The 13,442-nt window shown below is 44.7% G+C and overlaps 1 protein-coding gene across 1 annotated transcript in view; it reads left to right on the forward strand.

Moving 5' to 3' along the window:
* The window catches only part of Dnah8 (dynein axonemal heavy chain 8), a 225,385-nt gene that overhangs the window by 26,490 nt on the left and 185,453 nt on the right, over window positions 1–13,442 (forward strand). Inside the window, exons 9-14 of the mRNA XM_040732039.1 lie at window positions 158–271; window positions 493–600; window positions 2,542–2,643; window positions 6,667–6,813; window positions 8,617–8,814; window positions 12,478–12,554. Of these exons, the coding sequence (XP_040587973.1) occupies window positions 158–271; window positions 493–600; window positions 2,542–2,643; window positions 6,667–6,813; window positions 8,617–8,814; window positions 12,478–12,554 (746 nt within the window). The remainder of the gene's footprint in view (window positions 1–157; window positions 272–492; window positions 601–2,541; window positions 2,644–6,666; window positions 6,814–8,616; window positions 8,815–12,477; window positions 12,555–13,442) is intronic.

Consider the following 13,442-nt stretch of genomic DNA (forward strand, 5'->3'; position numbering starts at 1 on the left):
CAAGTAAATCTCCTCCAAAATATATACCAGTCACACTTCAATATTTTTTTCAGTGTGTGCTTGCTCAGGGAAAACAGCTTGAAGTTCATGACTAAATTGAAGCCCACCAAGATGCTGGGACTGAAAATTGAATTCTTATGCAATTTTGATTCCTTAGAATTGGCGTGATTTGGATGCAAGAATCACTGATACAGCAAACGAATCAAAAGATAACGTTCGGTATTTGTACACCCTGGAAAAAGTGTGTCAGCCGCTCTATAACTACGACCTGGTGAGTATGCTCCTGAAGGCGCAGTTTCTAGGGCTTGGTTGGTGGTGGTGGTGGGGGAAGGATGGTTAGGAACCTTAAAAAGTTAAAAAGTGTGGTTTCTTAAATTAACTTGTATAGTTAAAGCACTTGGTCATGGCGTTTTATCACAGCAAGAGGAAGCAAACCAGAGCAACATGTATGATAGGATTCACCTCCTGTGACGCCCAGTGTCTTGATTTTAGGTTTCCATGGCACATGGGATACAAAACTTGATTAATGCCATCAGAATGATCCACAGCGTGTCTAGGTATTATAACACATCAGAAAGGATGACCTCTTTGTTCATCAAGGTGAGCACCTTTATCATCATCATCATCATCATTAGCGTGTGCATGTGTGATGTGTGCGTAGCGGGGTGCAGCTGTGCTGTGGCAACTTGTGGAGGTCAGAGGACAGCTTTGCAGGGTCTGGTTCTCTCCTTCTTTCTACCTGTGCATGTGTCCCTTGGGTTGAACCCAGGTCGCCTGGCTGGGGGACACAGGCCTTGGCTTGCTGAGCCATCTCACCAGCCCCAGCAGGGTGGGGCTGTCATTTGGAGTCAGCTGTACTTAATAGTAATGAACGCCTTTCTCCTCGTCAGAGGTCAGACCCACGCTTTTGTGTAAAGGTAGCTGTAGCTGTTTTCTTCAGTTTAGTCATTCCAGGTACTTTCGAGTCTACCCAGTAGATAAGGCTTCAGCTTGTATTCAATATTCATGTTGCGTCATCATGTGGTTAATTATTTTACAGATTAAAACAAAATGAACCAAGAGACATTCGAATAGAGTTGAGTTAGATGTGTAAAAGTGTATGCCAGCTTTATGAAAGGAAATAGGGATCTAGCTATATACTGCACCTTGGATGACCATGGAAATCCTCTCTACCCTTTTATTTCCTTCTTGCTACGTTATGGTTGTCTGTAATGTCAATTTGACCTAAGCTAGGGTTGTCTGGATTCATACTGGGGAAATATCTCTATAGGGCTGGCCTATAGACAAGACTGTAGGGCGTTTTCTTGATGGCTGGTTGATGGGGGAGGGCCTAGCCCATTGTGGGTGGTACCATCCCTGGGCTGGTGATACTGGGTTTTATAAGAAAGCAGACTGAACAAACCATGAGGAGCAAGCCAGTAAGCAGCACCCTTCCATGGCCTCTGCATCAGCTCCTGCCTCCTTCCCCGACTTCCCTCACTGATGGACTATAAGCTGAAATGAATGTAAGCTGAAATAAACCCTTTCCTCCCCAAGGTGCTTTTGACTATAGTGTTTTTTCACAGCAGTGGAAACACTAATTACAGTGACTATTCAGACTGATGATGAAATGTTACAAGTTTCTTTGATCACTAATGTTCTTGTGATTTGCACATAGTGTCATTTTGGGATTTGCTATTTCTTTTGCTGCAAAAAAAAAAAACCTTGGGGCTGGAGAGATGGTTCAGCAGGTAAAGGCATTTGTCACAGAGCCTACTGATCAAGTTGCTCTAGATTCATTTTGTAGGGCCACAGATGAGGGTGAACTCACATAAGTTACCAATCTTTAAAATATCCCAGGAAGGTCATCCCTTTCAAATCTGGGTTTTGGGTTCCTTTAGACACTTGCTGCATGCCTGTGTTTGTGATCCTGCATGCATTGTCCATTTAAAATTACCCCAAGTTCACTGCATATACCGGACACCATTTTCTTCCTCGTCTCTCCCTCCCCCTTTCCTCTTCCTCTGCTTTTCTCATTCCAACTCTTTCTTCCTCAGCCTCTCTGCTAAGGCCCTGCGTTTCCCAAGCTGGCCTCAAATTCTCTTATATAGTAGAGGACATGGATGACCTTTAGCCTCTGACTCCCCCCTGCCTTCACCTCCTGAGTGCTGGGACTGCAGGTCTGCACCTGATTGAAGTGATGCTCAGGATGGTACCCAAGGCCTTGAGCATTCTAGGCAAGCATTCTACCACTGGTCTCTATTCTGTCTCCTAGCCATTGTGTGAAAGCTGTCCTTCATTGCTTTGGGCTAGATCAGGACCTAAATGGCTGTGTACTAGACAGATGGAAAATGTGCTTGACTTTGGGACCCATGGTCCCAGTGACAGTGACCTTATTGCAGTAGGTGAATGTGACTCTGGGTTTTCTTTATTTTGATTGGACTTGTGGTGTTTTTTTAATTTTGTGATTTAATTACTCTATATAAACTTATTATTCATCTCATATATTGTGTTTTAAAAAGTCATTCACCTGCAGCTACTTTGTACCCACCTTTATTTTAGGTAACGAATCAGATGGTGACAGCATGCAAAGCGTATATTACTGATGGAGGAACAAACCACGTGTGGGACCAGGAAACACCAGCTGTACTAAAGAAGATCCAGGTTTGTGAAAGTACTTCATTTTCAGAAAGAAAAGTTCTCACCGGCCAGTTCAATGGCGTTTACTTTGTTCACGAAACATGGTTTCCTGTGAAGCAGTCGTGGGCGGAGAGGTGTGAGGATGTGCAAAAGGATTGTCATTGATACATCACTCCAGTGGGGCTAGGCGGCTCAGCAGAACTGTAACTCCTTTCAAAGGACCCAGAGCCTTTGCCCCTGTGGGCACCTGCACACACATGCAACCATAATTTTAAAAAATCAGTCTTTTATGTATCACTGTGGCAAGGAGGGGAGCAGGCTAACGTGGTGGGAGGGCTGGGGTCACTGAGGAGATCCGGCAGGTTTGCAGAGCTGGATTCCAACACTCGCTTATCCCACAGAGGCAGGGATGGATGCCCCACCCCAGGCCCCCCTCCCATCCCCCTCAGAACAAATTATACAAGAGAAACAGGAAGCTGAGCCTTGTATCCTACAGTGTGGGTAAATTGGGCTAAGGATGTAGCTAGCTAAGCATGCATGAATCTCTCGGTCCTATCTCAAGCAGCATATAAAAGGAGGTTTGGAGGGACATCCCCACGCCCCCAGAACTGGCATGGTAGAGATGGAAGGATCGAGGATTTGATGTCAACCATGGCAACACAGGGAGTTTGAGGCCAGCCTGGGCTACATGAGATCTTGTCTCAAACAATAGCAGGTGGGGCTGGAGAGATGGCTCAGAAGTTAAGAGCACTGGCTGTTCTTCCGGAAGTCCTGAGTTCAATTCCCAGCAACCACACGATTGCTCACAACCATCTGTAATTATTATGCCCAAGTTGCCAAGATCCCTAAAGACCACCAGGGAGACAGACCATTAAACTGTAAAAGCAAGGTTTTATTGTTCACCCAACCATGACAGGGACCCTGTCTGGCTACCTGATGCAGCAGCCTTGAGGGAGGGAAGTTTCCTGTCTACTGCTAGGTTTTAAAGACAAAAGTTACAGGATTACATCAGTAGTACAGGTTGGTTTCTGATTGGTTGACATTTGGGAACAATTAGGGGAATTTCTCAAAGCCATATTTTGGCATGAAATACCTGTATACCAATTATTCTCACTGGTCAGTGCTGAGAGGGAACATTCTGTGGTTTCTATGTCTTTGTCTTGTTATTTGCAGGTGGCCTGTTGTTCATAGATACCAATAGCTTTCAGAACTGTATCCTGGAGACTAAAGGGGAGTTCCCAGGAACCAAGCATCTAGGAGGCTGGGGGGTGGGGTGGTCTGGAGTTTCTTTGTGTTCAGTTTTGGTCCTAGGCTCTGGGAGGCCAGAAGATCTGGAGTTTCCTTGTGTCAGAGGCCTACATGTCCTTTCTGTAGCCTATATAGCTGCTAAAGCAGGGGCCTGAGTGAGGGTCTGGTCCCTTCAGTAATGAGATCTGGTGCCCTCTTCTGCCCTGAAGGGACACATGCAGATAGGACACTGTATATATAATAAAGAAATAAATCTTTAAAAAAAAAGTTATAGTTTGCTGGGCGGTAGTGGCACACACCTTCAATCCCAGCACTCAGGAGGCAGATGCAGGCTCTGTGAGTTCGAGACCAATGTGGTCTACAGAAAGAGCTAGTTCCAGGACAGGCTCCAAAGCTACACAGAGAAACCCTGTCTCGAAAAAACAAAACAAAACAAAACAAAACAGCAGGTGGAGAAATCAATGGCCAAAGGCAGAAACTATTGAGAGGACTCTCCTGCAATTTCCCAGTGTAGTTTGAGGTGGTATGCATCTCTGCTCACCGCGTATGGTCCAGATGGAGAGTTATTACCAATCATAAGGACACAGATTCTTTCCACAGTGTCAGGGGCACTAATCGACAGAGGAAAGAATTGCCAAACACCGAGCCCTCATGAGAGCTGAGAAGCAAAACGACTTTCGGTAACTTACAAAAGAACAAGGCTCGAGGTGCCTGAGTGACAGGAAGATGCCTTCAGGGCAACTTGAAAGTCCACACACAGCGTTCACCTTTTGACAGCAGAACACCAGTTTTTGGAAGAAGCTTTGAAATGTGTCCAGAGAATACACCTGAAAAGTGGTGAAGAGTAAAAAAGAATAAAAGAAGTCACACCTGCAAGGACAAGATCGTTCGTCGGCAGGGATGTTCTGAGCCAGTTAAAACAGAGTGTCCGTGAGCAAGAAAAAAAAAATCTCAGAAAAACCAAAATGCTCCAAGGCCCGTGCTGAGGGCAAGGACAGCCAAGAAATAGCTGAATGGCTGTTTTAGTTAGGGTTCTGTGACTGTGAAGAGACTCTGTGACCACAGTTTAACTCTTGTAAAGGAAAACATCTAATTGGGGCTTCCTTGCAGGTTCAGAGGTTCCGTCAGTTGTTATGGTGGGAAGCATGGTGGCCTGCAGGCAGACGTGTTCTGGAGAAGGGGCTGGGAATTCTACATGCTGAGCCGGCATACGGCAGGAAGAGAACTGGCTAGAACTTCTGAGACCTCAAAGCTACCCCTGTTGATTCACCTCCTCCAGCAAGGCCACACCTCCTCCAGCAAGGCCACACCTCCTCCAGCAAGGCCACACCTCCTAATGCCACTCCCTAAGCGATCAAAGATGAGTCTCTGGGAGGCCATTCTTAGTCAGAGCACCACATTGAGACACTCTGCTATGTGTGTATTTAAAATATAAATCTAGTCCAGAAATGGCGGTGCATACCTTTAATCCTGGCATTCAGGATTTCTGTAAATTCGAGGCCAGCCTGGTCTGCATGGCAAGTTGCCAGTCGACCAGAGCACAAAATCTTTGTTGTGTATGAATGGATGGAACACATGCTGGTGCAGACCACATGGGGATACATGCCTGTAACCTCTCAGGAAGCTGAGTCAAGCAGACCACAAATTTGAAGCCAGAGCGGGCTATGTAGGGAAAGATCTTCACAACGATAGCATGCTGGTGCAATATGGATGCCCGCTGAATGCAGATATTGTCATAGAAAATTTCCTGACCTCTTGGGGATTTTATGATTTCTTTCTTCTTTTTCTTCCCCTGAGAATTTTATACATGTATACAATGAAATATGACGGCATCTGTCCAGCCCCCCATTCTCCCCTCCAACCTCCTCCATATTCCCTGCAACAGTCTCCTCCCAGCTTCCTGTGCTTTGTTTGTGGTTTTGTTTGTTTATGGCCCGGTAAGTCCAATGTCCTCTGAGTCTTGGCTGGGGAGGGGGTGTTGATATAGGTGCCCCCTTCAGGGCTGAGCACCCAGACTCTTATCTCAGCATTCCGACCCTTCTGCCCCTCTCCACTGACTGCTGCCTGGCTCAGAGACGCTCCCCCTTCCCCATGTTGAGAGCAGCATGTGTCCATGAGTATAAACGCGAATACTCAGAAGGCTGTTTACCAGTGTAATGATTCCACCTAATTAGCTGTGAAAGTATAAAACCAAAAGCTACCGCCATACTTTAGTGCAGGGTGAGTTAAGGGGAAATAGGAAGAAAGGGGCAATGAAGATAGACCGTGCATCCAAGCAGCTACAATATTTGAATAGCTACTCTTTTTTGTTGTTGTTGTTTTGTTTTGTTTATTTTGGTTTTTTTGTTTGTTTGTTTGTTTTTCGAGGCAGGGTTTCTCTGTGAAACATCCCTGGCTGTCCTGGAACAAGCTCTTGTAGACCAGGCTGGCCTCTAACTAACATGAGATCCACCTGCCTCTGCCTCCCTAGTGCTGGGATTAAAGGCTCGAGCCGCCGCCACCACCACCCAGCAGAATAGCTACTCTTAATTGTTTAGACTTTTGTTGAGTTGTATATCTTTTGAGTCTAGACAATTTTTGGTGTGTGATATCTCTTTTGTTTTTAAATTTGCAACCTCTTTTTTATAGTAAAGTTTGAATAGGAAACATTTAAAATGCGATACTCTTAGGCTTTACCATACAGGCAATGAAAGAGTGTCTGACACAGTGCCAGCCTTTGTTTTAGGGGCTGATGGGGCCGGTATGATCAGCCTGTCACCCACCACCCTCCTGCTTTGTTTCCTTTCAACTCTCTTGTAGGACTGCATTTTTCTCTTCAAGGAATATCAGGCATCCTTTCACAAAACGAGGAAGCAGATTTTAGAATCCTCGGGGGAGAAGTCCTTTGAGGTCTCTGAGATGTATATATTTGGAAAGTTCGAAGCCTTCTGTAAGAGGCTGGAGAAGGTAAGCATTCCACAGTTACAGGACCCTACCCTAGCCCGTACGGTGCTGGTGTTGGGGGTTTTCGGGCAGTGTGGGTGAAGATTATAGTCTCCTCCTGGTGTTGATCCAACTCATCCAGTTAGGTTACTCATTTATCACTGCAATTTTCAACCAGTTTTTTTTTTCCATCCCGGGATAGTGCCTGTGCCAGCACAAAGGCTGTTGCAAACTTGTACCTCTCCCAAGACCCTGATTCTTCTTACACAGATAGATCTTGAACTTGAAGTCTAGTACTTTTGACCACAACATTAAGTCGAGAAAATGCATGCAGCTGGCGAGCCTCGTGAATGTGAATGCGTAGACTCCGGTCTTCTGGGACCAATATACACCATCTTTTTCTAACCATGTGTATGGGAAGCCTTTGCTAACCAGAAACTCCTCACCTCTGACTTCAGTTGTTAGGACTGACTGAGGAGGAATGGTGTTCTTTAGAAGGCTATAGAGAACCCACAGTAAAGGTTCTTTGGTGTCTGTCTTTGTGGGGGTCTATAAAGGTATCATGGGCCCGGAGAGATGGTTTTGGTGAAGTGATTACCAAGCAAATATAAGGACCTGGGTGAGGATACCTAACAGCCCTGTAAATAATTGGGCTTGGTGGTGCTTGCCTCTGATTCCAGTGCTGGTCAGGCAGAGGAAGGTGGATTCCTGGAGCCCAGTGGTCAACCAGCCTAGCCAATCAGTGGAGCTTCAGATTCAGTGAGAGACCCTGTCTCAAAAAATTATGTTGGAGGGTCTGGAGGGATAGCTCAGTAGTTAAGAGCACATACTGCTCTTGTAGAAGCTTGAGTTTGGCTACCAACACCCATAACTACTTGTAACTCCAGCTCCAGGGGATCTCATGCCCTCTTATGGGTAAACACACACACACACTTAAAAAATAATTTAAAATTTAAGATTACATAGAGAAATCGATGTAACTGAAGATAACCATATGAAATGAATTAAGCTAATAACCACATGAAAGCAAATACTGTGTGTTTTCTCTTACTATGGTTTTTATGTGGGCTCTTGCAGCTGGGTGGTAGAGAAGGCGTCTTGGAGGTTAGATACCATCAGGCTAGCCATGTTGACTCCCTGCCTTGGCTTTTGGTTCACACAGTAGCATGCGGAATGTTTTTCTTTTTTCATTTTTGCAGAGCTGGAGGTCAAACCCAGGGTCTTATGCTTGAAGGCGAATATCATGCCAGAGTTACATCCCCAGCACAGAAATTTTTTCTCTGTTTTATTTCCTCTGCTTGGATGTAGCTGAATGATTCTAGGGCCTTTCTTTCTTGTTTTGTTTCAATAACATTTTTTACACTTATTTTTTCGTGTGTGTGTGTGTGTGTGTGTGTGTATGTGTGTGTGTGTGTGTGTGTGTGTGTGTGTGTGTGTGTGTGTGTGTGTGTGTGTGTGTGTGTGGTGCCATAGCCCATGTGTGGGGGTCAGAGGACCACTTGCATATGTCAGTTCTCTCCATCTACTGTGTGGATCCTGAGGACTGAACACAGATTATCTGAATTTTACAAGCACTCTTACCCGCTAAGTCATCTCGCTGGCCCACTGTTTCATATTCCCGAGGCTGGGCTTTCTCAGATTCACTGTTGGCTGAGCATAGGCTCAAATTCCTCCTCCTGTTGCCCATTTTCTTTCCAGTGCCAGGAGTTAGGTGCACGCTGGCAGGCATTTTTGTTTGTTTTTAAGTTGGTGACTCATTTAAAAAGTCTATTCTAGAGAAAGGGGCCTAAAAGCTCATTTCTAAACATTCAACATTTCTTTTTGAAGATTACCGAAATGATAACCATTGTGCAAACATACACAGCCTTGAGTAATTCCACAATTGAAGGAATAGATATTATGGCGATAAAATTCAAAAACATCTATCAAGGGATTAAGAAAAACCAGTATGACATCCTGGATCCACGAAGAACAGAGTTTGACACAGATTTCTCAGAGTTCATGTCAAAAATCAACACGTTAGAGGTAAGTAGTTGTACAAACTTGTATTGAGAAAAGCTGAAGCTTAGTACTGTTATTGCAAATATCCCTGTATAACTATGCTCATGTATTTACTCTTTAAACATTTTATTTCATTTTCTTTGGATGGTTGTTTTGTTTGAATGTATGTCTGTGTATCACACGTGTGCCTGGTGCCCTCAGAGTTCAGAAGAGGGTATCAGATTGCCTGGGACTGGAGTCATAGTTGATTGTGAACCAGCATGTGTGGGAGTCTTTTCCTTTTCCTGGGGGTGGGTTGTTGCTGGCTGCTGGCCCATGAGGATGAAGGGAGCAGAAGCTGCATGGGGAGCAGGTTTTGGATTTCAGAGAGACGGCTCATTTTATTGTTCTAGGAGTAAGGTGTGTAAGTGTTCTTGGGGTTATGGGCAAGAAGGGGGTCATACACCGCACCTAGTTATCATATGGGCGGGAGGAAAGAGTGAGACTTAGGTGCTGAGTCATATAACATTTGCAGGAATCTCTGTGCAGGGTCATCCTCCAACTGAGGTCAGTCATCTGAGCTTAGAGACACTCCAAATAAGGCTAGTCAGAGAAGAGGAAGCCCCACTGAGACAGGGGGACCCTCTGTTTTGTGATGAGCTCAGAGAGCTATCTGGACATGGTGAACTGGGACTTTAATAGTAGGGTTCCCCAACGTTGACATGTGTATGCTGGGGATAGAACCCAGGTCCTCTGGAAGAGCAGCCAGTGCTCTTAACCTCTGAGCTGTCTCTCCAGCCACATGTATTTACTATTTATTTTATTCCTGTTGCAAGTTGCTTTAAAAATGAGCAGGTGAGTAATTTTTGAGAGCAATCTACAAAACATTTTCCACTTTTATGTGTGTGTGAGCACACATGCACGTGGGGTTGTGTGGTCGTTTGTGTGTATATATCGAATGTGCAAAGTGGGGAGGCCAGGGGACAACCTCAGGTGTCTCTTACCCTTTGAGATAGGGTCTGCCATTGGCCTGGAACGTCCCCATGTAGACCAGGCTAGCTTGTCTCTGTGATCTTGTGTTATTACTGAGATTGCAGGCACACACCATCATTCCTTGCTTTTTGTGCAGGCTCTGGGGACCTGCCTTACTTAGGGTTTCTATTGCTGTGAAGAGACACCATGACCACAGCAACTCTTTTTTTTTTTTTATGAGACAGGGTTTCTCTGTATTGTTTCGGAGGCTGTCCGTCCAGCCCGGCCTCGAACTCACAGAGATCCGCCTGCCTCTGCCTCCCGAGTGCTGGGATTAAAGGCATGTGCCACCACCACCCGGCCCAACCACAGCAACTCTTATAAAGGAAAGCATTGAACCAGGGCTGGCTTACAGTTTCAAAGGTTTAGTTCATTGTCATCGTGGCAGGAAGCATGATGGACTATATGCAGGCAGACATGACACTGGAGAAGAAGCCCAGGGTTCTACATCTGAATTCACAGGCAGCAGGAAGAGTGTGCGACACTGGGCCTGGCTTGAGCTTCTAAAACCTCAATGCTGATCCCAGGTGACATATTTCCTCCCACAAGGCCCCATATACTCCAACAAGACCACACCTCCAATAATGCCACTCGCTGTGAGTCTACAGGGGCATTTTCATGCAAACCACCAGAGAATCTGAACTATGTCTTCATACTTGCAAGTATTTTATACATTGGTATAAATGCCTTAACCTGGTGAGCTTTCTCATTGGCCTCCTTTTTCCAATGTTTGAAACTCAGTTTCTTGACATAAAGGTAAGGGAAAAAATTAGATTTTTGTCAAATTTATCTTTTTTAAATCTTTTAAATTTGTATTGCATGAAATCTTGTCAGTATTAATAAGACAGTTCCTAAATTGTTACTGCTCCTACAATCATACTTTCTATTTTTGGAACAGGTTTCCTTTCAATTTTTTAAGTGCTTATTTTTATGTGTATGCTTGCTTGCACCTCATGACTGCAGAAGCCAGAGGGGGCACTGGATCCCAGGAACTGCAGTTGACACAAGGTCGTGAGCTGCCATGTATGTGCTGGCCATTGAACTCAGGTCCTCGGGAAGGGCAGCCAGAGCTCTTGATTTTTGTGTCATCTCTCAAGTTTCAGGCTTTCTTTATTGTTGTTGTTGTTGTTGGTGGTGGTGGTGGTGTGTGTGTGTGTGTGTGTGTGTGTATGTGTGTTACTAGGGATGAACCTTAGGACTCATGTGTGCTAGGCAAGTACTTTTACCACTGAGCCATATCCCCAGTGCTCTTTTTCTTCTTATTTTGATATAGGGTCTTCATTAAGTTGCCTAGGCTGGTCTTGAACTCTCTGATAGTTAAGATAAGTCTCGAACTTGTGATCTTTCTCTTTTCTCCACTAGCCTACAGAGTAGCTAAGATTATAGGCTGACATCATCAGGCCTGGAAAGTTAACTTACTTTTCATTTCCCTCCCATTTTTGAAAATTAGATTCTGATATCAAGATATATTCCCGTTATTACTTTTCATTTTGGCTAGCTGAGTTGGATGGAATTTGCTTCCAAAATACATTGGGAGTTAAATATTCATGGCAACAGGAATTAAAAATTTTGTTTTCTGAGAATTTTATGATTTATTAATGAAGATTCTATATTATGAAAGATGTAAATTTTAGCTTTCAATAAAGCTAGTGTCCATATGGTTTTTCTTTTGAGAACTGGTGATTGGTTCCAGCTAGGTAGGCACTGGCTCAGCTACATCCAGCCCTTCAGCCTTTTTTGAGACAGGGTCTCTGTAAATAGCACAGGGGTCTCTGTAAATAGCACAGGCTGGCCTCAGATTTGGCAATTTTCCAGCTTCCGTCTCCTGAGTTCCAGGATTACAAAGCTGTGTGCCGTCAAACCCAGCTCATAATAAGCCCTTTGGTAGTTATTAATGGATGATTTGTTGATAGCGTCAGTACTTTAGCTTTCCTTTGCCCATGTGTGACTTGTGGGTGCGATCCATTTGACTACCAATGCCAATGCATTGCACATGGAAAAGGAATCTGCAAGGAGGCATTCTAGTTCTGTCTTTCAGGGCCTAGAGCTTGAAGTTCATTGCTAAGGATGGTGGAAGTCTCGGAGGAGCATTTTCTGCCTCCTGTTGCTACTGAGCCACCCCAACAAGGGTTACCAGGGCAGGTGTGTGGCAGCTGCATCTTCTGACCCATGCTTAGAGGTGACAAACTTCTCAAAGAAAAGCATGTATCAAGGGGCACTCATGCCTTTATACATTGCCTCAATCAGAATATCCAACCAGGAGCTGCAAATGCAAGCCACACAAGGGACTTTTGTCTTTCTAGCAGCCACATGATGAATAGGCTAAAAAGAAGGTGATTTTAACTCTAACAATATACTGTGCTTAGTCCAATCTATGCAGAATATCATAACTTCTACATGTCATTGATTTCTAGTTAATAAGGAAGTATTTTACAAAATTTTTGCAAGTGTGTGTGTGTGTGTGTGTGTGTGTGTGTGTGATACTAAGTCTTTAAGATGCAGTGTGCATTTTATATTTACCTACATCTCACTTCTAAGGGGTGACATGTGGCATGTGGCCACCACAGTGGACCCGCGCATCACTAGGAACTTAGGTGCTGCACGTGTTTGAGTCTTTAGGAATGTCGTTAACAATCAAACAAAACTAACCTCCTTCGTGTCAACATTTCATTTTAGATACAGATACAGGGATTTATGAACACTACCTTTGGAAAGATCTTGTCTTCCCAGCAGGCTCTGCAGCTGCTTCAGAGGTATTTATCATCGAGGCCGGAGGAGCTTTCTCTGAAGGCACAGTTTCAGATAGCATGGGTGGTGAAGTGCTTGCTTTGCAATGGGAGGACCTGAGTTCAGTTCCCAGAACTCACATAAAAAGAGGAGGAGAAAGAGAAAGAAGGAGGAAGCTGGGTGTGGTAGGGCATGTTTGTAGTCCACCATTCCTGGGGAGGCAAATGCAAGAGGATCTGTGGGGCTCAGTGGCCTTGCAGTTTAGCTGAATCAGTAAGTCCAAGGTCGGCAAGACCCTGTCTCAAAAAAGAGAAAAGGGTGGATGGCACCCGAGAAATGACCCCTGGGACTATCTGGGTTCCATGTACACACACACATGCATGTGTACCTGCACACACACATTATCTATATATATGCACCTATACATACATGCACCTGCACACATATACACATCTGTACACACACATCTGTACACATGCCCCCGTACATATACACATCTGTACACATGCACCCGCACACATACACATCTGTACACATGCACCTGCACACATACACATCTGTACACATGCACCTGCACACATACACATCTGTACACATGCACCTGCACACATACACATCTGTACACATGCACCTGCACACATACACATCTGTACACATGCACCTGCACACATATACATCTGTACACATGCACCTGCACACACACACATCTGTACACATGCACCTGCACACATACACATCTGTATACATGCACCTGCACACATACACATCTGTACACATGCACCTGCAGACATACACATCTGTACACACATACACCTGCAGACATACACATCTGTACACATGCACCTGCACACATACACATCTGTACACATGCACCTGCACACATACACATCTGTACACATGCACCTGCACACATA

This window comes from Mesocricetus auratus, unplaced genomic scaffold (genome assembly GCF_017639785.1).
Source record: "Mesocricetus auratus isolate SY011 unplaced genomic scaffold, BCM_Maur_2.0 Super-Scaffold_100027, whole genome shotgun sequence".
NCBI classification, from domain to species: domain Eukaryota; kingdom Metazoa; phylum Chordata; class Mammalia; order Rodentia; family Cricetidae; genus Mesocricetus; species Mesocricetus auratus.